At 40.1% G+C, this 24,109-nt stretch overlaps 2 protein-coding genes and 1 non-coding gene across 4 annotated transcripts in view; all 3 read left to right on the top strand.

Annotated features, from left to right (window-relative positions):
* LOC139137724 (solute carrier family 35 member E2A-like) overlaps window positions 1-6,464 on the top strand; it is a 34,920-nt gene extending 28,456 nt beyond the window's left edge. For both annotated transcript variants that reach the window (XM_070705972.1, XM_070705973.1), the window contains exon 8: window positions 1,543-6,464. In XM_070705972.1, coding sequence (XP_070562073.1) covers window positions 1,543-1,762 — 220 coding nt within the window. In that variant the 3' untranslated portion in view covers window positions 1,763-6,464. The remainder of the gene's footprint in view (window positions 1-1,542) is intronic.
* A 1,459-nt stretch (window positions 6,465-7,923) lies between these two features.
* Window positions 7,924-23,501, top strand: LOC139137722 (prohibitin-2-like). Its single transcript, XM_070705970.1, has 7 exons — window positions 7,924-8,165; window positions 9,068-9,229; window positions 10,628-10,812; window positions 19,445-19,535; window positions 21,402-21,546; window positions 22,497-22,572; window positions 23,069-23,501. Exons 1-7 carry the CDS (start codon window positions 8,039-8,041, stop codon window positions 23,183-23,185), a joined length of 903 nt encoding a protein of 300 aa, XP_070562071.1. The 5' UTR covers window positions 7,924-8,038; the 3' UTR covers window positions 23,186-23,501.
* Window positions 22,108-22,417, top strand: LOC139137851 (small nucleolar RNA U85). The gene has a single exon (XR_011553462.1). It is a non-coding gene; the product is annotated as a small nucleolar RNA U85 (small nucleolar RNA).
* Window positions 23,502-24,109: the final 608 nt, after the last annotated feature.

Raw genomic sequence — 24,109 nt, 5'->3', positions numbered from 1 at the left:
GACATTGCTCTTCTTCCTTGCAAAATGTTATACGCGTACCTACACAAATAACCTTTATAACAGTATTTCTAATAGAGATGACGAACATCCACAAAATGATTCTCGGTACTTGAGCGAAATCGATAAACTGGGGGTAGAAATGAATCGTCAATATTTCGAATATTTGTTCACTAATCGGACTCCTTGTTGGACATGACCTTCTGCAGAACACGTGGATTATGTTGACTGTCGAAATTCGTCGAAATTCACAAGACAGGGGCTTAATAAGCGGCCCAAAACTGCCGATCACACTTGGTGGGTAATTTGTGACCCAGCGTGACCTGTACTGTATTAATGATGTAATCTGGTCGATGATTGGCTGAATGCCGGAATACATTATCATATGAGTCTCCAATTTTGGAGCTGACCCGGACTGTACATGTCAATGCTATAATCAATATAAAGTGGCAAATCATTTATGTAAATGATGAATAATAAAGGCCCAAATATACCTTGGGGAACGCCAGTCAAAATATATTGCTTTTGAGAGTAAAACTTTATAAACTGAACCAGTTGCATGCGATTTTGAAGGTAAGATTTAAACTACCAAAGAGATGTAGCATCGCACCTGTAAATTGATAATTTTTCCAACAATACACGCTGATCAACCAGATCAAAAGCTTTCTTAAGATCCAAAAACACTACTCCATTAATATTTCCATTATCCATAGCTTTTAGCCACATGTTGCTGAGTTTAATCAAGGCTGTTTTGCACGAATGATGCTCCTAAATCCTGATTTAGAATTTTTCAATAGCGGCTTGATATGCTTGTACAACTGAATATGCCCATGCTTTTCAATAGTTTTGGAGATAATTGGTAGTATGGAAACTGTTCGGTAATTACCTAAGTCTTGTTTTCAACCAGCCTTGAACAAAGGAACAACTCTGGCTACTTTCCAATGATCAGGAATATACCAATTTTTATACTAATATTAAAAATTTTGCATAATGAGGGGGCAATGATATTAGCAGATAATTTAAGCATTTTAGCACTCAGATTGTCTAACCATTGAATTGTCACACTGACAATTCAATGCTAATTCTGACAATTTAATGCTAATTCTGACAATTTAATGCTAATTCTGATAATTTAATGCTAATTCTGACAATTCAATGCTAATTCTGACAATTTAATGCTAATTCTGACAATTTAATGCTAATTCTGACAATTCAATGGTATTTCAGTTCAGAACTGTAGAATGTTGACATGTGATCCTACAGATATACAGATGTTACATTTCCTGCACTTGCATAGCACAATCAGCATTTTACATTTCATGTATTGAAAGGGGTGGGAAGTCTAGATACCTGCTGGTAGAATCTTGCTTGTAGCTTTTGAAAACACAAAATGACAAACTAAAGAAAACGCTTTACTGCAAGCACACTTTCAAGCAAATTTTTTTTCCATGGGAGAAAGAAGATTTTTGTACATGCATTTTCTCTGTAACTCAAACTGAGAATTCTGAGATTCACATATTTTTACATTTTTTTCCTTATTGTCAGTGTCGCCAATACAGCCAAACGTGCACTCCTTATATGGTTATCGGTTGTGGTTTTCAACAACCCAGTCACATTGCTTAGCGGTCTGGGAACCGTCATCGTCGTGTTGGGTGTGTTGATGTACAACAGAGCAAGGGACTACGAACAGAGGAAAAAGAAGGGAGACAGACTGAAGAGTCCTGATGTTGAAATGGGCATCAAACCATCACAGTCTACTGAATGATCACTTTGGTTTGTGATTGGTGTTTTTGAAAAAATTGAAATGATCTATGTTTGTAAAGTCTGCAAGTCCAGTACCAAACAGCATTGTTTAGAAAGGAATCTTTTGTGAAATTGAAACAGTCATTGCCCTTTGTGACAAAGAGTTATTACGAAATAGCCTTGGGACTGTGCAAGAAATGTAAATCTACGTATATAAGGAATATTTTAGACTGTCAACAGACACTTTCGTCATCGATTTTGTAGCCTTTAGTGTTTGGTAAGTCATCTATGGTGGTCATTGTGGTCAATTCAACCACATAATCAAAGCATGGCCATGCCATTGTGCTCACAGGACAAATTTAGGTAATATGGAAACAGACTACCTTAAATTTACAAATATTTGAAATTTAAAATTGCCACTTCCCAGTGTGTACTCTATGAGGGAAAAAATGAATTTTCGATTTTCACAAAAGATGGTAAAAACTTTATGTACTCCGTGAGCTTTGAAATGATCCCCCACAAATGATAAATCAGAAAAGTATTGTAAAAAGTTTGTCTGAAGAACTGTCCCAGTGGTACATTCTATCTTAATGGCTGTCAACAATCTATGATATTTAAAATAAGACAAGTAATTTTTGATTACACATAAAGTTTCAGTTGACTCTACTATTTACTTTTGTTTCCACATTTATTGATACCATCTCATGTCATTGGTGCCATAATCCTAAACCTTAGATGAAAACAATAATACAGAGATATTTTTTTATACACTGCTTTCTCATTTGAATGGAAGGTTCATCATTCGGTATGTAATAATGAACAAACAGTACCAATTTTTACGGTAATTTTACAAATATCTATACTTGTTATACATTGTCAAGTATCTTTATTATACATTGAAATTTCGTGAATCAAACATCAAGTGTTTTGTAAAATTTGATTTTATTTTTGTTGACAGGGTAGGAATCAGACCAATGAAAAAAGCTAAAATGTTTTGCTAATAGTTGAATATTTACTTTTCCTACATATGCACATACATGTACAACCTACAAAATGCTTGAAAGATAAATGGAATCCTAAAATAGAAAAATTTGGTCACTTGTAGATGTGCAAGTCAGAAAGTGATGTCTAGTGTTTTGAGAGGACTGAGCATATCATAGTAAAATGTGGTCATTTGTAGATTTGAATGACAAATATTTTGACACAGCAATAGAGTGTCATGTACACATGTGGTTTCCATGATGTAACTATGGCATTATAGTACATATTTGCTCAATCATAATCAAAACAGGGATGAACCTTCTGCCCCTAAAATGAATTCCTTTGTCGTGCGTTTTATTTAACTAAATTTGTGTGCTGTAATATTATTTAAGACCTGCCACTCAATATCTCAGTTAACTTGTCTACAAATATCTGATACAGCTATGCCAAAGAATGGACGTTCAGGTCAGTATTTGATTAATATGCTTCTGTCTACCAACAAAACCCTGGATCAGGGACATTATTGGAAAAGTTTGGATGCCTGTAAGGTTCAATCCACTCAAATACTCAAATCGCACATTCCTTGATCTATTATTTCAAACTTTGTTCCAGAATAATAACAAGGACCTGTTGTTTGCAATAAATTCAAAATGTCTGCCAAACAAGCATGCTGTTTTAACTTTACATGGCTACAAAAATTGTTTTGCAAATTTAAGGTCAATACATTGTTTTTATTGAGGTATGACAATTTACTTCCTATGAATAAATCAATAAAAATGTCAGGCTGCCATATTTGTGCCTAGAGCTCTGTTCAGAGATTAGGCGCATTACAAATGTACTTTATTATTATTATTATTACATTTGAGCAATTTTATCAATGTCTGATACCATTAATCAGACCTTCGTGTTCCACCGATATATACTTCAAACTTTGCTCATAAACAACTCATTTGTATGCATAAAATATGAACTAGCATAATTACCACAGGGCTTGTTTTCCTTTTTTCTCTGTCAAGGTCCTGAACCTTGGATGTTCCAAAGACTATAATTTATCCAAACTTAGCTCATCGACAACAAACTACATCTTTCATTGAGCTTAAACCTTACTTGAAGTGGATGACATTTCTTGCAACAAGAGAACCCTTTTTGTAGTCCCTGCAAATGTAATCTATTGTGATCTTTCATTAAAAATCTTTTGCAACTCACTCTAAAACTTCATACATGAACAATAAACAAACAGATGAATCCTAATGTAACTGACCATGGATGTATAATCCATCATGGCTGCCAAATATCCAATTTGTTGCAATTTCTTCATGTCTTCACAAATAGATACTGTGCTTCAGTTAACATGAAGACAACATACAATGACTCTGTTGCAGAAATCATCATTTACATTCCAAAATGGCTGACTTTGACAGCCTTTTTATTTTTGATTTTACCTTAGCAAATCTTGTTTTATCAAAAGCTACCTAAATATGAAGGACTGTTTAGAACTGAAATATTGGCAGCATACATGCATATCAACAGTTGTGTTGTGTTGTGTTGTGTTGTTTTAATCAATGTAAACAAAGCTATGAGATTGTTCCAAAATTTTAAATCTGCCATCTTAGTATATTGAATGGGAAGCTGTTTTTTGTATCATGTTTATCGACTGTCAGGAGTGAACACCATTTTCAGGATATTAGCCAACAAATTACTACCTCTTCCTCAGCTTCACTGGTTTAGTAGTCAACAATAATAATAATGATTTAGTCAACCATTAGGCTACTAGAAGCAAAACACTAGTAGTCCAGCCTTAAAAACTACTAGTGTATGAGCTTTGGAGAGAGTTTTTGCTTACTCCTGACTGTGATAGTCTGTTATCCATCAACTTTCACTTTTACAAAACATCTATCATCCAATACCCATGATGCCTAGCAAGTAGTCCTCAGGATGACCTCGGTCACATTTGTTCAAGTTTTGACAATTAGCAGTATTTGATTTTCAAAGGAAGTTTTAATCATTTCTGTTCAAGAAACTTTCTGAAAAGTGGAGTTTTTAATTGTCTTGCTGTGTGGTTGAGTAACAATGTATCATTTTCAGTGATATGCTTGTATTGTACAAACTCGGATATCATTCATATTGTTATTTTATATAAAATATCAATGATGAGTTATGCCCCCTGAAGGCTACTTTTTCATGAACAAGCCCTCCACTGTGCCTTAGCCATGACAAATCTATTGTCCTGCCAAGTTCATATGTCACTATCGAATCATGTTCAAACCAGTAAGACATAACATGTCCCATGTGTTGTATTTTAACAAAGACTTAAACATTTAAAGGCCCTCGAAGACAGATACTTGTAGCATTATTTTTACTTACTAAACCTGCTATAGCATACCATGCCAAGTAAATGAAAATTAAGTTTTTGCTGAATACAACTTTTTACTGGCTTGGTGGATTGGGAAGTGACAGGTCTAGTAGGATAACTTATCAGGAATTTAATGCAAGTCAGTGCTTTCTAAATGCATGGGACATGACTGGCACTCTGTCAGTTTTTCTCCCAATTTTAATCAGTTGTTGGTATCTGATGTTACATACTGTACTTTGGTTTTTGCCGAATGATATCGCGGTTTTTACTCGGAATCTGGCAACAAATGATAAACATGCAAAAACGTTTTTCTTTTCAAAATTATTGCTATTTCATGTAACTTTGATTCTTATCAGTAGGGAATTCTGTCAGATTGTGGTAATTTCAACATAAGTGGATTTATACTGGGTATTAATCAATTTTTAAATTTTTTTACAGATAAATAGAGCTATAGATTAAAATCATTTCACTGGGTTTAGATCAGCATTTTGAAAGATTCAACATTTGTATGTTGATCAGGGTCACAATTTATGGCAGCTTGAATTATGTATAGAATAAACTTATGAAGATATCATGCAACCAATTTGACAAATATTTCAGTGGAGTGATAAATAGGATCTGTACAAAACAAATATTGTTTTGCCAGTGATCAGGTTTATGACAGAGTTCTTAACAGGGTTGAAAAGAAATTTTGGAACGCAAGATACATGTCTGTAATCGGAAGTAATACATCCCAATTTAGCTTTGAATATACTGTCAGTTATGGCGCTATTGCTTGTACTTATCATAGTTAGCTATCATCATAGCTACCATAGTTAGCCATCATCATAGCTACCATAGTTAGCTATCATCATAGCTACCATAGATATCATCATAGCTACCATAGTTAGCCATCATCATAGCTACCATAGTTAGCTATCATCATAGCTACCATAGATATCATCATAGCTACCATAGTTAGCCATCATCATAGCTACCATAGTTAGCTATCATCATAGCTACCATAGTTAGCCATCATCATAGCTACCATAGTTAGCTATCATCATAGCTACCATAGATATCATCATAGCTACCATAGTTAGCCATCATCATAGCTACCATAGTTAGCTATCATCATAGTTAGCTACCATAGCTATCATCATAGCTACCATAGTTAGCTATCATCATAGCTTCCATAGATATCATCATAGCTACCATAGTTAGCTATCATCATAGCTACCATAGTGAGCTGTCGTGAAATGAAATTTAACTTTAGTGTGCAATCATCAAATTGTGTGTTTATCTAATGTTGTTGCTAGGCAACAGTCAAATATTGTAAAAATGGAAGAATACCCTCTATCTTTATTTTATTGAAAAGATAATAAAATCAAAGTATTTCATTTCAAACTTATCTCTGTTTTCTCTGGTTTACTTTGCGGACATCTTTCCCAGGTTCTACAGATGGCAAACAATTATCTGTACCTTTAAATATGATTTTGCCACCTAAGTGAGTCATAGAAGTTTCAGGCGATCGACCATATTTTCAATATGGCAGATTTCTACAAGGAAACACAAGACCATACAGAAGTCAGAGTAAAGTTTAGGTTATACATGAATTTCATACAAGAAATGCTGAAAAAGATGAAAAGATGGATGAGCTTAGATAGTTCCACAAACTTACAGAACTTTTTGCTTCAAAAATGATTACATCTGTGTGAAAAGAATTGATCAGATTACTATCTCAAACTCTTGCTATGGGGAGAAGTACTTTTTACCCACAATGCATTTCAATATCATGCAGTTTGACCCTTAGCATAAGACAAAGTGTGCATTTCTTGATTGCTTTTCATTAATAGATACACCTCAAATATAAAATCAGGTAGATGTACAAATATAAAAATATAAACAGATATGGCATGTCTAAGTTGCCAAGACAAACTGGCAGATAAAGCACACACTCTTTCCTTTCACATTGCGGGTTACATAGACAGGAATTGCTCTGCACTACATTGGACTGACCAAAAAAGTCAAGGACACAAGTGTTCCAGTCAAGATTAACAGAACATTTCCTGAAAAACTTTCTATTAATAGATCCCAAGTTTAACATTATTTCAATAAAAGTCTCCACTTTAAGAATTGTATGCGCCGCTCTCATTACAAAGAATGGATATCAGGAGTCACTTTGCAAGTTTAGAACTAAAATAAAATAAATATGAAATTGTAAACCTTTTGGTTAATTTGAGGAAAAATGAAATTTTTAGATTCTATCTGCTTCAAAGGCTTCGTAGTGACCCAGCAGCCCATCAGTGAAATATTGTAAAAAAAATTAGTGAACAATGATTTGTTGCCAGAGTAACATTCCACCTTATCGCTTGGATGGACTACAGTAATTGTGGAGGGTTAGTGCTTTTCAAATGTTGCTGACTATAGAAACCGTCTTGATTTGAATTGGTTTTCAAATCTTTGCATAGCCATTTCTGTCCTGCACAAAAATAAATTGTGAATCAACTGGCCAATCCTAAAATCTTATATTAAATGAAAATATCAAACCCTCATCATGTTCAATCCCTAATAGCTCTCACACAAGACACAGTTTACGCAAAGATTTTTTTATTGTTTTGCTCGATTGAAAATTTCCAATGGTAGTTATAAAAAATATGGAATAGACGTCGGCCCCCCCCCCCAAAAAAAAACAAACAAACAAAACAAAACAAAACAATAACAATCAATATCTGATATTGTAATATGGTCACCTGCAACATTTGTACCGCTGCCGAGCTTCGCCTATCGTGAGCAGCGCAGCCAGCGGTAGAAATGGGGTAGGGCGTCAAGTCTTGCTTGTAAAATCACGCGAGAGTATCGCTCATGGCGAGAGCTACTTTGGGTATATTGCGCACTAGCTATCAGCGCAGTTACAAAACCCATGTGGAAAGGGACGAGGTCACGGTAGGGTTAAAGACATTTTAGTCAGTCATACACAGCAAAATGGCACAAAAACTTGGCGATTTTGTTGGGCGAATGGGTAAAGGACCAGCTGGTTTAGGGACTGGCGTCAAACTACTAATCGCAGCTGGTGCTCTAGGTTACGGAATCAAAGAATCTATGTACACGGGTAAGTTGTACGGTACTGCATGCAGCGTTGGTGTCGAGTCCGACATGGCCGAATTTAAACGAATCACATGGTCAGTATTCCTAATGGTACCTCCGTGCATGCCAGTTTTCTGGACATTTCTTCGAAATGTCTCCGTCTCCAAAACCTCATACGCGAACGTTTTTATTTCTGGTACGGTATTTCTTTTGCAATATTGCCTTTAACGTTGAATAGTATAAATTACTAAGCTCTCCACTATACTACTTCCAGTAATATTACTGTAACTGATGATGCAGGTGAGATCGGTGATGTCATCATACAAAGTAACTCAAAGGTTTTATACTTTTGTGTTGTGGCACAAACCTTAACCAAACCAAGAAGTGGTGGCTCGCATTTCACACAGCATAACAGTGTGCACCTAATAAGTTTCACATACTTCTTAGTCTTGTTATAATATTCTTTTGCCAAACCCAAAAACAGTCTAAGTGGCTCACATTACCCTTAAAAAAACGCCTAGTCGGAGTCCTTTTATGATATACTTACTAAATACTTGAGACCGCAGACATAAATAGAGTGATATTAAAGGCATTGCAGCTCCCTCACTCTTGTATTTCTTACTATAAATAATTGTCCTTCACGTTCAGCGGACCAGTACATATGACATGCTCACTCTCCCCAACAAGAGATGATTTTTTTCGTCTGAATCATTTCTTCAATTCTTACACTGATTTTTAAACTTTTCAACAAGAGTGACCCGAAGTCAGAAAGTACTTCAGCATTCCATTGCTACTTGTCATTGAAAGATGTACTGCAGGTTTTTATTCTAATCAGTGGAAGAATCTTTTCATCGTGTGATCTAGAATCATTTCTTTTTCAGTGGAAGGAACTTGTGTTGTAATGATCTAGATTTGTTCTTCTTTCAGTGGAAGGTGGTCACCGTGCAATCCTCTTCAATCGTATCGGTGGTTTACAAAAAGACATCATGGCAGAGGGTTTACATCTTCGGATTCCATGGTTTCAATATCCAATTATTTATGACATCCGCACAAGACCGAAGAAGATCACATCTCCAACTGGAAGCAAAGGTTGGTTCACATTTTTATGTTTTTATCACTGAAAAGATTGAGAATACTCCCGCCACTCTCTTTGGTTTTGTTGAGGTTTAAGTACATAGCTAGTGGTTTTGGAACCCTGGCACCATTTCTGTTGTCTCCTGATATATCAAGGGGAACCTCAGTATAACCCTTTTTCCTGCCAGACAGTATCACTTCCCCATCAGCCAAGTCAGTAAAAAGCGGTATTGAGCCAAAACATGACGTATTTTCACCCACTTGGCTTGGTCTGTTATAGCATCTTTAGTCCAAAAAAATCAAGTTTATAGTATTTATGTTTTCAACAGCTTTCAAAGTACAGTATTATGTTAAAATACACCATATGGAATATGTGTGTTTCATTAATTTTAACCATCTTGCCCTGGTGGTGAAATATGGACTTGGCAGGAAAAGGGATAATCATTGCGTACTGTACTAAGGTAAAATATACCTAGGTGCCACTCTTAACAAAAATACTGACTTTGTTGTTGTTTTCATGAGATGAGGGCATAATTGCAGGTCATATATTTACCACTGTTATCAAAGTAAAGAGTTTATGAATATGCTGAAAAAGACTGTTTATCAAGAAATGCAGCTTCATAGTATTTCTTTTCTTCATAAGAAATATCAAATCTAACTTGTGTCAACCATTGCTTGTGAATTTGTGCTATGTCTGTATCCTGCTGGTCTCAAAAATACCTTGTTTTGTGCTATGTCTGTATCCTGCTGGTCTCCAAAAATAACCTTGTTTTGTGCTATGTCTGTATCCTGCTGGTCTCCAAAAATACCTTGTTTTGTGCACAGCCTGACACTCTCACTTCCTGTCAAATCAGTACAAAGTGATAAAGAGATTTTCATCAATGTGCCATGTCACATATGGATGAATGTGTTGTACCCAGCTTGACAGTTTTAGCATCCTAAAAGTGACTTAAACACGGTGTGTGTCACTGGACTTGGACGGCTATTTTATGTAGACCAGATAGTATAACTGTGACCTGGCAAGATAGTGGTCTCTGAAAGCCATCCCCTAGAAACCCTTGGAGGATCCATACAATGTCCATCAGCTTGGCAGGATTTGAGTTACTGCAAAATAAAGTTCCAAACTCATGCAGTGAATATGAAGTGTAGGTTCCAAATTATTAACAATTGATTTGGAACAAAATATTGTTGTGAAAGGGATGAGAATATTGATGGGCAGTGAATGGATGAATTATGAAATCAAAAGAATTGATAGCAAATAGTTTAGACGGCAATTCATGCAAAATGACCCTTTCTTTCGACTTAGTACAACATGGTAACTGTGATCTTTAACGTCTTAGGGTCAGGAGGACAGGACATCCCTGAAATAACGTTTCTGAATTCACCATGTCACAACTTTCTTTTGACCTGCAGATCTTCAAGTTGTCAACATTGGTATCCGTGTTCTGCACAGACCTGATTCTATGTCATTGCCAGATATGTATCGTCTGGTTGGTGTAGACTATGATGACAGAGTGCTTCCATCTATTTTAAATGAAGTCTTGAAGAGTGTTGTAGCAAAGTTCAATGCGTCTCAGCTTATTACACAACGTTCAGCTGTAAGTATGACACGAATCAAATTATCTCGCATTTCTGATTTAATCTTCAGTTAGAAAGTAATTTAATGAAGAGTACGTTAGACAAGCATTTATCAGGTCCTTTTAACTATTTATTTATAATATTTATATTTATTTATGATATTTCGTGTGTGAAAAGATTTCCAGATTCATTACAGAAAACACTGTAAAAAGCTGTTGAACTTCATGTTACAGCTTCAGCTGCAACATTTGTGACCAAATCCAGACATTTCATTAAGGACACAGGGTCAAGCCTTTATTACAAAAACAGTGTTTTGTTAGTGGGAATTCCCTAAGGGGCCATCGATAATAAAAGTAATGCACGACAAACGTAATTCTTTTGTTTAGGGGGGAGGGGGTAAAAGCTTATTTAGTTTTGTGTGCGTCAAAATCGCATAAGCATTTTATATTGTTTTCAAAGTGCGACTTTGCAGCGAGAACGCAAAACTACCTTCGCGTTCATCGAGAACAGAATGACCACAAAATACGGAGACAGAAAAGACAACGAAAAGACATGAGTGTGAAATAAAAATGTGTATGCTCTTTCAACTTGAAGCATGTATGTGAAACCTTTTCTTAAAAAGTGAAACACGTAAAGTTGAGGTTTAATAATTAATGTGCCCTTCCGGTATTTTTTCATGGGCGTGCGGAATGGAGAGGTGCGTGTGGGTTTGTCAGAAACGGTATCATAATAGGAAATTGATTTTGCATAAGAACTTTCGTTTTGAGGGGGGAGAGAGGGGGTAATTACATTTCTTGTGCGTCAGCTTTTATTATTGACGGCCCCTAACTATTTTAACCAACTTGAACCCCTAGTATTATGGGGATTTGTAAACTTCTTCAGTGTTTCCCAATTAATTTGCATAGCTAAGGAGGAACACATTGGGTGCATATATCACAGTACGTGAAAGTACCCATGATGCAATGCGATTTGTACACACGGAGATCGGCCTGCCCGTTATCCCCATTGCGCGTATGCACCATAGAAACACGATACAATAGTTGAGTACATGCAGAGACAGTCATCAGCGCGTTGCGATCGCCTCGAAAATATTTAGACTGACAGTGGAAGTTTTTCTTGTATTCACGTATATGTATTTATCATCGGCCAGATATAAGGATTGAACTTTTAGCACAAATGCTGCGATGTCTGATACATTGATAGCATGCATTACCGAGTTACTGAATGTCATGTCAGCTCTGGCTACGCGGTGACACTGACAGAAACACATTTCGGCGAACGCAAGCTGCACTGAATCGACACCCCTTCCAAACCAGCAAAGCTGTTGACGCCGGGTGTGAGGATTTAACGACCGCAGTTTTCAACAAGCGATCGTGAAAGTTCTGTAAACACTTCAGTATCCTGTGATCGTGCAGAAACAGCGTACTGCGTAGCGCCTTTGTAGTTTTACGTACGGCCAGTGTTGTTTACATCAGCCGGTCCCCGGGAGAAGACGGCAACGCAACCCTAAAAACGCATCGTAACAAAAGGTTTTGTCAACAGTTGGCAATGCAAAGCCACGTTCCTATCTGTTCTAGTCTTTACAGTTCAAGGACCGTGCAAAAATGAACATTGATTCATATTTCGTGCGATCGAGAAATTACATGATTAATACCGGTACACAATACACAGATACAGCAATGAGCCATGTCATTTGTATTTGTTTCAGCGCCGTGTCTCGTACGATTTTAATCCCGGCACAAGCGAGCGTAAGCCTGAGTGCATGTGCATACAAAAGCAAAATTATAACATGGCAAAGTACATTTTTCATTCCGATGTGACTGTCTGTTTTCAAACTCTATCTCCTCCCTCGATTTTGGGGTCAACATAGGCAAGCAGTATATCGTTGGAATCGTATTTAGTTGCACGACAATCTAATGTTGACCATTTCTCAAAATCCACGTTTGTAATCGAGAAATAGCCAAAATTCCGTTAAAAATCTCATTTTTTACTAAATAATTGCGCTGAAATTTCCAAATGACGGTCAAATAAAAATCCTGGAACATAATTTTACTCGGAGCAAGCATGGCAATGGCGTATGCACTCTTTCAGGCATCATTGATAAAAAACCAGAGAAGAGATAGCTAAAAATATCCCCAAAAGGGCAAATGTACGTCTTTCGGGCTATCACATTGACGTAACTGCGAACGAGGATAAAAGTCATGCGTACGCATTCGACCTCAATTTCAAGCTGGGGGCTATTTTTGGACAGCTTTAGTCAGAATTGTAATGGCGCCCTCGGTGGTAGAATGGTGATCTCTGTGTGTACGAATCGAGTTGCATCATGGGATAAACCACGTACTGTGTATATGTACATGTATGCTTAATAAGATTTTTGAATTTTGATAAGTTATATTTACCACTGCAGTCCTAGAATCTAACTAGTACTCGAAAAACCAGAAAAAAAGTTGGCACATTCAGGGCATCATTTTACTGTAAATTGAATCATGTTCAAGAATATTTTTGCTCCGACCATGTGAATTTGTATAGTGCAATTTTATGCCGGTTCAGGAATCGTTAATACAGCAACCCTTGGGGATGGGGGGGAGGCAGATCAGTGTAGCTGGCCTTCTAGAAAAACTCATACAAAAATACTTTAACCTAATTACTTGATTACAGTGCCAGTCTGAGAATTCCCATTAACCCTTTTCCTGCCAAGTCGGTGAAAATCCGCTTGAAATTCGGTGTAGCTAGAATCTGAGCAGGCCACGGCCGTTATCCTGCCAAGGCGGTGAAATCGGGCTACTTTTTGGTACCCCCTTTCCTGCCTAGTCGACGGAACTACGTGTAGCAAACCTGCTCGCGCTAGGGGTCGTTCGAGGACAGGTTTTGGGCGAGGAACGGCGTTTGCTCTCGAAATGGGTTCACAGAGAGTCCAACGACAGGGAAAGGTGCGGAAGCTACCCAGCCAGTCCCCACCCCGGTGGGGGACTGGTTTTTTTGGGGGGACGAGTAGCGTACTTGGCAGGTTAGCACGTTGACGTATTCTAGCGGAGTTTGGGGTAACTTGGCTCTGAGGCACTACATAGATTGCGGCCGAAATTGACCGTCTCGGCAACGCTAATCTGTAAGGCAACCGCCTAAGACCGCCTCAGCTGGCGGTGCAATTTTTTGCCAATGGTGCGAGACGAAAATCACGGACTTGGTCCTGATTGACGGGAAGTGCGGACGGATTTGACGGACTCGGCTTTCTCTAAGGCAACCGCCTAAGACCGCCTCAGCTGGCGGTGCAATTTTTTGCCAATGGTGCGAGACGAAAATCACGGACTTGGTCCTGATTGACGGGAAGTGCGGACGGATTTGACGGACTCGGCTTGATTAGTCCCTGACATGGAACTGATCCGAACGGACTTGAGCGACATTTGTGAAGGGTAACCACCGCTTTTAACCGACTTGTTACCTTCTCGAAAAGACTACCCACTCAGATGTTGGACGTTGTCGGCTGCACTTGGCTCTAGACGTTCAAGCCGTGCAACGAAACACACCGCCTCAGCCTTGCCATTCAGGAACATGGCCTCAAAATTTGATACCATTGTTCACCGACTTGGCGGCTGCGGTTAGGTGCGTGAACCGTTGTTCACCGACTTGTTACGCCTATGTTGTCCCTGTGAAGTTCGGCTAACGGCCGAGTCTAACGGAGTTGGCAGACCTGTGTTTGGTTTATACCGTAGTATGACCGACTCAGGTAGAGGTACCTGTCGGTATATTCCGAGTTTTACGCACTCGGGCGTCAATGACGGGTCGTCATCACCGCTGATGACGTAGACGTGCTGGCCACGTTATTTGAAGGAGCCATGTTTGCCCAACGGACGAGGCCGAGACAGCCGTTGACAATTTTGGCATCCTTCATCTTTGACCGCCTTAGTTGGGTAAGCCGCTCGGCAGGCGACGGTTATGACCTAAACAAGCCGCTGAAGCACTGTTCGTTGCCGTACAAGAACGAGACGGCCAGTCCATTACTGCTTAATGGGCAATCTGTCGGGTTGGCTTGTCACCGACTTGGATGACAATACGCCCTGCGCAGGCGTACTTAGAAGGGACATGAGGTTAAAGATACGGGTTTCCCACCCGTACTAAACATGGGCTTGGGCCAACGTCCTTGGGTGGCAGGTGCGCATGCCACGTACCCAGCTGGACGGAATGTCAAGTTGAGATGCTAATGACATTGACTATGTTATGCTAAGTGCTCGAGGGATTTGCATCGCAAATGAGTATTATTAGCATATCAAATGGTGCGGACAGGCAATTTACATGACGGGTAGGAATGTCAGCGCCGGTTGGTGGACTGATTGCCGTAGGTCCATTATAATAACAGGTGGATGCATATATTAACACCCCTGCGTCCAATCATGTCCAGGGCTTTGTTTCCCTGTGGCTTTAAAAGGGAGGGACCTGCTAGTCTGTCGACACTGTTCCAGACATGAGCTTGACGGACCGCAAAAGTTTTCTGAAGGCGAGCAGACGACTGAAGCTCAAAGATGCAGAGTCTCCGGGCGGTAGTGGTAGCGATCGTTGTGATGTCCCTAGTAAACGTTCTAAGAAGTCGGGCAAGAAACGCTCCCGTAAGGCGAAGCCATCTCCGGCTGAAAAACCCAGTGGTAAGCGTAAACGTAAGACCGATCGTTCTGCCGATGAGGATGATGACGGGTCACCGGTTGCCAGTGGTTCTCACCCGGCTGCTCCGGGAGAGACTACTTCACCTGCAGAGACTACATCTGCTCTTGTGGGAGATACTTCACCTGCACAGACTACGTCTGCTGCTGCTAGTGAGACAGTGAGTAATGAGACGGCTGATGCCATTGGTTCTCCCCCGGCTGCTCCGGGAGAGACACCACCTGTTGCTTCTATGAGCCCTCATCCTGCGTCAGGAGAGTTCCTGTGCCCAGTGCGAAAGAGCTTGAGTCCTCGTCATCAGCAGAGGCTGCCGAGCCCGCTCCTGCCATAGTTTCGTGTGCTGCGATGTCCCCGCCGAAAAAGATAGTGCGGAGGGTTCGTTATCAGGATAGCCCACCTGATTTTGAGCCAGATATGATCCTTGATGCCGCTACGGGCGAGTTCAGGCCAGACGCCCAGACGACGGTGATATCACCGCTGAGTCCGACTCGGAGGTTGACGAGGATGCGGCAGAGGACGATGACTTTTATGACAGGCAGTATGTAGGTGAGGCAAGCTCTGACGACGATGATGACGTTGCTGCTGTGTTGGCGGAGGACGACACCCCTCCTGTCTGGCGTATGTCGGAGACTACCGATGCTAATATATTTGAGGAGACCGATTTTGACCATGAGAGAGGACCGACTTTCACCTTGCCCAGCCACGCCCGTGAGCTCGATTACTTTTTTAAGTTTATTCCAGCTACACTGATCAGATTGGCCAAGGACGAGACTAATAAATACGCCAAATTCCACCAGCGACATATCGCTAGGAAAATAGATAAATACTGGCGTAACGCTGACTACCGAGAGGTGCAGGCGTTCATTGGCGTCTTAGTCTGTATGGGTATCGACCGTAAATCATCAGTGGAGGATTATTGGTCTAGCGATCCCTTTCTGAGAAACCAGGGTATTTCTACTGTGATTACCCGCAGTCGCTTTCAGCAGCTTATGCGATACTTCATCTGGCAGACCCAGAGAACGATCCACGTCGTGATCCTGATGAGGCACGCCGCCGACGTCGGTGTCAGGAGGATCCCCTGTATAAAATCAATCCATGGATGGAGCCCATAGTTGACCGGTGCGTAAATAATTATAAGATGGGTAGAGAGATCTCCATCGACGAGGGCATGGTGCGATTTAAGGGCCGTTCTAAATTTAAGCAGAGATTACCGCATAAGCCTGATCGAGACGGTTTCAAGATATGGCAGCTGTGCGACTCCACCACTGCATACATAGCTAACTTTGCACCGTACCTAGGTGTGAAATATCGGGATCGGACTGATGGGAGACGGCAGGAGCGAGGTGTGGTGAAAAGAATTACGATGGAGCTGGTCCAGCCATTCTGTGGATATAATCACAGCCTATTCTGTGATAGCCTGTTTAGCACGGTCGTTACTGCTAGAGAGCTGATGGAGACCGGGATCTACATGGTCGGGAGTTTTAACCGCCGTAATCGTCGCACCATGCCCCCTCAATTAATTCCGCCGGGTAAGAGGAAGCGCCTTCCTCTGTCTGTTGGGGATATGAAAGCCACGACCAGAACGGACTCTCGTCTTAACATCACTGCTTATCAGGATAGTAACGCTCAGGTGCTGATCTTGAATACGGTCTATCCACCCTTGGAGTGCGTGCCAGTGGGGGAGGGAGACGAGCGGCGACAAGTGCCTCTGTCGCTGTATAATTATCGCCGGTACATGGGAGGCGTCGACCGAGCCAACCAGAAGCGCAAGTACTTTCACACTGGGCGCAAGAACCACAGATGGTGGACATATCTGGCATGTTACCTGATTGATGTTGCCCTGGTAAATGCATATATATGCTTCAAGCATGTACACCCTGATAGTAAGCTGACCCATAAGATGTTTCATCTGCGTGTCGGGAAACAACTCATTGGCGGTTATTGTGGGCGATCGCAGCCCAGTGTGAGAGAGGTCGAGGCCACTGTTTCTCTTGCCTCGTACATCAATCCACAAAATCAGCCGATGCACGTTGTCAGCCGTTTGGAGGGGCGGCAGAAATGCTGTAAAGTATGTAGCAGAGAGGGTAAGACCACTGCGAGCGGACGACTGTCTGAGACGTCCAAAGGATGTAGTCTGTGCGGGGTTCATCTTCACGAGGGCGAGTGTTTTGCGGCTTTTCATCATCGCATGATGCTACGAGGTAAGAGGAGCATTGGCGTGCAGACCTCTACTCACACAGCCCCGACGACACCCATCAGCAAGAGAACCCGACGTAAATAACGGACAGGGGACAGCTTCGCCTAACAGTGGCTTGACTGTATTCTTAACACGGACCATGATCACATTTTGAGCACGGTTGTGCCGTTTGTTTGTGCTTTACGATCCCGCTGATTGTAAATTGAAACACGGATTATTTTGTACAATCCCCGATTGTAATCTTTGTAACACGGACCATGCACTCGGACGTCGAGACAGACTCTGAGATTTATTATTCGGCATAATGTAAATTATTCCCGAATAAAATACTATCTATGGATCGCATATTTTCGTTTGTTTTGTTTAGACGGATTATTTTGTACAATTCCCCCTATTATAATTTTTGAAACACGGATCTGCCACCCCGATTGTAATTTTTGAAACACGGACCATGCACTCGGACGTCGAGACAGACTCCGAGATTTATTGTTCGGCATAATGTAAATTATTCCCGAATAAATACTATCTATGGATCGCATATTTTCGTTTGTTTTGTTTTTTACCCCCACTTTCGTTTTTGGCAGATCCGTAAGGACGCTATAGTAATGGATGAACGTGCGTTGTATCACGTGGGAGGGGCACAGCCCAACGGAGGCTGTGCTCGTGCGACGTAGACGTTGTACCAACCATCTGTCGTTGGGGTTAGTGCATAGAGCAGTTGCACTGTCCAGAGCTAAGGTGGTACAAAACTGCACCTTAGTAACAACTGCACAACTAACGTGTTAGGAAACGGTAACACTAACGAGCTAAGTGTTCACTGAACTGGCCAAACTACGTACACGCCTTCCTTCAATGGCGGAACTATGTCGTTGACACTACGTCAAAGCAGACTGCAATGTGCGACTCTTCCAAGTCGTTCAAAGTACGTGGCCAAGTGACACAACCCAGGGAAACAGGACAGGTTTGAGGGTGCTCCCGCACCCATAGCACTAACCCCTGGGTCTTCTACTAACCCACGAGAGAGGTGACGTTTCCCCGGTGTGGCCGTGCGTGCCGGCGAACGAGCTTTACTTCCGCGAAAGTAAGCTAGAAAAGGGCATAAAAGTGCACGTCCCCCGGGGCAAACAACGCCCGTGACCTCGTCATTTTCTGGACACAACCTCATCAGCGGTTGCCCCTCTATACGGGCATGCAAAATTTTTGAAGTCTAACACGTATATGGTCGGTAATCGTACCCCGAAAATGCGGTATTTTCCCGCCAAATGCCTGGCAGGAAAGCGTGCAGGAGAGCCTATCTTCTGTAGACACGGAAAAGGGGGCCGGTTTTGACCGACTTGGCAGGATAACGGACAGGGGCGCTCGGCAGGAAAAGGGTTAATGCATCCATATAGTTCTTATAGTTCTTGAATTTCAGCCTGCCAAGTTTTTGTGTAAAGGAAAATAGCAGAATGGAGTGATGATGAAAGTGGATGTCTGTAGAAAAACTAAGCGTAACCACCATTCAGAGTCCCATCCAAAGTTTAAATATGAAGAGCGCCCTCTATGTTGCAATGCTGCTCAGTAAAGAAATACATTGTTTGACCAATGTGGTAAATCACATAAGTTATTGTAATTCATCTTGATCTGAATTTGCTGACTGGAGGCCATTTTCTACCTTTCCTTTACATCAAGTTGTATCTTTCTTGTCAAGTCAAGGACAGTAGTGCTTGAACTGTTCATAGCATTTCAGCGCTGTCCACTGACTCCATTGTGTCACTGACTGTGATTTTAATGTGTTAATTCTTTCTGTGTTTTAATTTCAGGTGAGTCTCATGGTCAGGCAACAATTGGTTGAAAGGGCCAAAGATTTTTATATCATTCTGGATGATGTAGCTATAACTGAACTTAGTTTTGGTAAGCAAACCTGCTTTTCTAAATACAGCATTTGTATGCTCCCATTGTGCAAATTGCTCCTGATCAAATCACAGATTTTGTTTCTGTCTTAAGTATTTGAATGAGCCAATGTTCTGCTTTACACTTGTAAAGTGCATGTCAAAAAAAATGACATGATCAGTATATATTGTGAATATACTCTGTATAATGCCACCTTGCTGGTGTACGTTTCAGTAGAATGAATATTGTGTAGGGGATGTCACAGATGACCTTTACGTAACACAGTCTAAATGTGTAGGGGATGTTACAGATGCAATTTATATAGTCAAAATGGTCGTACAGACATTGAAATCCTTAAGATGATGTTTAGTTACACCAACAAGATCATCTGACACAGTTATGAATTCAATTTTGTACAGAAATGTAAATTTTGTGGTTCATGTTTTCTGTTCCCGGTTCAATATTGGACCAAATATACCAAAGGGCTGCCAATCTTGACAAATGATGTGTGAAAAATACAGACCCGCCAGAAAGTATTTACGCACCTAGTTTCAGCAGTAAAAAAGTTTCGAAAGTAATAAATAGCACACACTGTACAAGGTTTTCAGGAAAAATTAAACTATATTTCGTAAATAGGTGACAATGAAAGACAAAAATCGTAAAATCTTGGATCAGTGTATTTCGTACTCCTCGCCAGGTCGTCGTCGTACGTAAACTCTCCCGCGACTTCGGAATACCGTAAATTTCGACTCGTCGGTCCATATAACACGGGACCACTGAGCCGTGTCCAGTTCACATAATGTCTAGCGAATTGTAATCGTGCTGCGATGTGCCGGGTTGCAATTTCGGCTTTTTCTTTGCAACACATCCACGAAGGCTAGCTCCTCTGTAAAGCCGTGATTTCACTGTACTCAAACTCAAGAGTTTCCCGGTGTCTTCATGAAATTTTGCACGGAGTTCGCGCGCTGTCTCGAACCTGTCAGCCAGACTCGACCTCACCAACATTCTGTCTTCCCGTTCAGTCGTGAGCCTCGGGCGTCCAGACCGTTGTACGTTGGCCATGGTACCATGTTGCGACAGTTTTTTGATGTTGTACCTTACACTGCCTTCAGATATGCTCAGCTGCCTTGCGATTTCCCGGTTTTTGACACCCTGAGTATGAAGTGCCTCTATTTGTCCTTTCATGTATTCCGGAAGTTCTCGAACTTTTGGCATGTTTCAGTCACGCAATGTTTAACAACAGGAAATTATACAGTAACCTCCGACGACCTCTATCAGAATATTCATAAGCAAGTCTGGCAGATTTTCCCGCCCCAAAATTTAATCAGAATTATATTTAAAAAACCCTGATTGGTCGATATTTGAATATGAATGGAAGAAATTTAACCGCATGGACTTTGGCGCCAGAGTTAATGATATGCAAATGAGTACGTCGCCATTGAAATTTCCATAGGAAATTTCGGTATCTTGAAAACACTCGCCGTACGTTTGTATTTAACGTCCAACAACAGGTCTGCATTGATTAAAATGGGTTAAACCTTCTGCAGATCAATTATTTTTGGAAATAAGTCACATTGGTGCGATTTTTGAGTTATATTTTTTGCCAAATGTTTATTTTTGAGGTGCGTAAATACTTTCTGGCGGGTCTGTATGATTACTTTATTGAGGAAAGCAAAAGGATGTCAGACATAGATTCCTGTTACATTAAATCAGATTTTCAACAGTACTGTTACTCATTAATCAATTTACAATGCAGCATTTTGTCAAGAGGATAAGGAAAAGAAAATCTTCAACTTTTTCTCTTGTTTATGATAGACATCCCATGACACAGCCTTAAAACCTTACACTAGGCTTGTTAACATTTGCCATATTTTTGTGACTAACCAGGCAAGGAGTATGCAGCTGCAGTTGAAGCCAAGCAGGTTGCCCAGCAGGAAGCACAGAGGGCGCAATTCATCGTAGAACAAGCTAAGCAAGAAAAAAATAGGAAAGTTGTACAAGCTGAGGGAGAAGCCCAAGCTGCTAAAATGATATCCTTTGAAATTGTGTTTGAGTCAGTTTTGATTCTTGGACAGGTACTTCCTTGACACCTACCTTCCCAACACTTGCCTTCACCTTAGCCCCAACCATGTCTGGGTTAAACACCCCCTGGCCACACCTACCTTCCCAACACTTTAAATACCTTGACTCTGACCCCTACGATATCTTCATGAAGCATGTCTAAGGAGTAGATGTCCTCATATTGTACAAGCTATTGGAGTTCACACATTATTCTTCAAAAGAAGGAGCCTTTCAAACAAACTGAAAGAATGTGTGGCATGAACAGTGGGGACTTGTAATGTATTGAAAGAATATGTGAATTTAGTTCAGATAGAGTGAACCTTTTGATTCCAGGATGAGGTAACAATGAAGTTATCTATTCATTTTATCTGTGAGATGAACAACAGAGGTGAAAAGCAGTGGCACTGACGCCATCTTAACAATTTTATTGGCCTGAAATATTATTAACAACACTTATCAGATGTTGAGTGTGTGGACACTGCTCTTTGTCACGGTACAGTCAAATGGGACACATTCTGATTGGTCACTGAAGGTCACATGATGAGTTAATGCACTACAGCTAACCTGTCAATGAACAGCTAGCAAGAAAACCAGAGTATTTTGCCAAGTGTCTGTAATCTTGGTGGGTATGTGATAGATACATACATACTCACTGTAAGGCCAGACATACATTTAAGTGGTGTTAACCTTGCCGGTCTTGTTGCCATAGTACCAGCAACCAGGTAATCAGGTGACACTACAGCCAGAGGGGGATGGGAATGGGTATTATGGGATGGATTTGGCATTATTGACAGTCACGTTCTTGACAGATATGAGCTAATATCTTTAGTAATCTGATGACCTTTAACCTTTGTGGTGACCATTAATCAACTGCTTTATGATTTCCTCACTGATGATTTTTCTTAACTTGTATTTCTACATTGGAGAATCAATAGGTAAAAATCCAGGTTACCTGAAACTTAGAAAAGTTAGAGCTGCTCAGAATATAGCCAGGACAGTAAGTGTCTGTTATTAAGAAATTCTGTCACTGTGCATCTTGTTCACCCATATTTTTGCATTAAAAAATGATCTTCAGTTTGCATTTTGACATGTTTATGCGCTACCTGTCCAAATATGGATACATCATTTAAATACAACACGATATTGACCAAACTTCATGTAATAACTTCTAAATAACTCTTTGTTATCAATGGAGAATATTTATGCACCCTGATATGGCATCCTATACTCAAAGATGAAGATAATATTTCACCTGTCTTTGATTAAAACTCTGTAATAGAGGGTGTCTTTAAGACCATCAATAACATTGATCGAAGAAGTACACAGATGTCCGCATAGGAAATTACAGTGCTCAATGCGGAAAGCAGATCGTAATAAATAATAATGCAAATTACTTCAAGTACAAAGTAGAGAGAGAGAGAGAGTAGAGAGAGAGAGAGATTGTGTTCCTGGCGCAGACATTTCACTCAAATATTTCTCATCTTCTATTTCAGATTGCCGCTTCTCAGAACAGAGTCTACTTGAATGCAAATAGTCTAATGTTGAACGTAACGAGTGGAGAATTTGATGAATCAGCTGATAAATTAACGGTGGACAACAAAAAGAAATAACAAGAGTTCTTTATACCAATGTTATATCTCTATTCAGCCGTTGTAAATCTGCAAATGTGCTGACGTTTGTTTGATGTGGTGTATTGTTGTAAGTGTTGCAAGGGTTAATACTGTGGAAGTTTCCTGCATACAATATTGCAACTTAGCTGTACATCCCATGAATTCAAGGGATTTTACTGAGGACACAATCTATAGATGTGACATACTATGTACCAAAACTGTGTAAAAAATAGTGAAATTCTTAGTTCTGAACAAAATGAATCATTGCATTGTGAAGTCTTGATCTTTGAAAATAAAACTTTAGTAATATTTTCAATACTGTGTCTCTATGCGTAAATTTGCTACCTTCAGTAACCATGTCTGACGTAAAATAAAATTTCTTTTGACTTGCTTGTGCTCTTGAAGACAATGGGACCAGTCTGCCTTATGAAAAAAGTAGGATTTACTATTAGGGTCTTTTCCTAATTTTATTGGAAATAGAACTCCCTAAGATTACTTAGATTTGTAAAATTGTTTTCTCTGATCAGTTTTCATTCTTCCAAGCCTGTACATGGTTTTATTAATCAGTGATACATCACTTGGATTGTACAGGTTGTTGAACTCTGTATTCTTACTCACATTAATACCTTCACATTTCCATTGATGAGTGGTAATTTGTGGTTTGCTTGAAAACAACACCCAAATTAACTTTGGTTGGGCTTTTAATTGTGTCGAAAATGTTAGTTTGTGCTCAGTGATGTTATCCAACATGAAGTATAGTAGCTATAATGCTAAATGATGTGACAGCGTTTGTCCCTCACAGTGTCTGTCATATTATAGCTTTATACTTGTACCATATCAGTCACAGTCTGCATGTCTGTGGATGCCCGTATTTAAGTGATACACAGAGACAGAATAATAGACCTTTTCCCGGTTATCCCATAA

The sequence above is a fragment of the Ptychodera flava genome, chromosome 7 (genome assembly GCF_041260155.1).
Source record: "Ptychodera flava strain L36383 chromosome 7, AS_Pfla_20210202, whole genome shotgun sequence".
Taxonomy (NCBI): Eukaryota; Metazoa; Hemichordata; class Enteropneusta; family Ptychoderidae; genus Ptychodera; species Ptychodera flava.
Note: the sequence above shows the minus strand (reverse complement) of the source record. Positions and strands in the feature narration are given on the sequence as shown.

Excerpts from the sequence above, each read along its gene's own strand:
- LOC139137722 (XM_070705970.1), top strand. The coding sequence starts at position 8,039 with ATGGCACAAAAACTTGGCGATTTTGTTGGGCGAATGGGTAAAGGACCA. Across the intron at positions 10,813-19,444 it reads TTATTACACAACGTTCAGCT|GTGAGTCTCATGGTCAGGCA; the intron begins GTAAGTATGACA and ends TTTTAATTTCAG. Across the intron at positions 22,573-23,068 it reads CTCAGAATATAGCCAGGACA|ATTGCCGCTTCTCAGAACAG; the intron begins GTAAGTGTCTGT and ends CTTCTATTTCAG.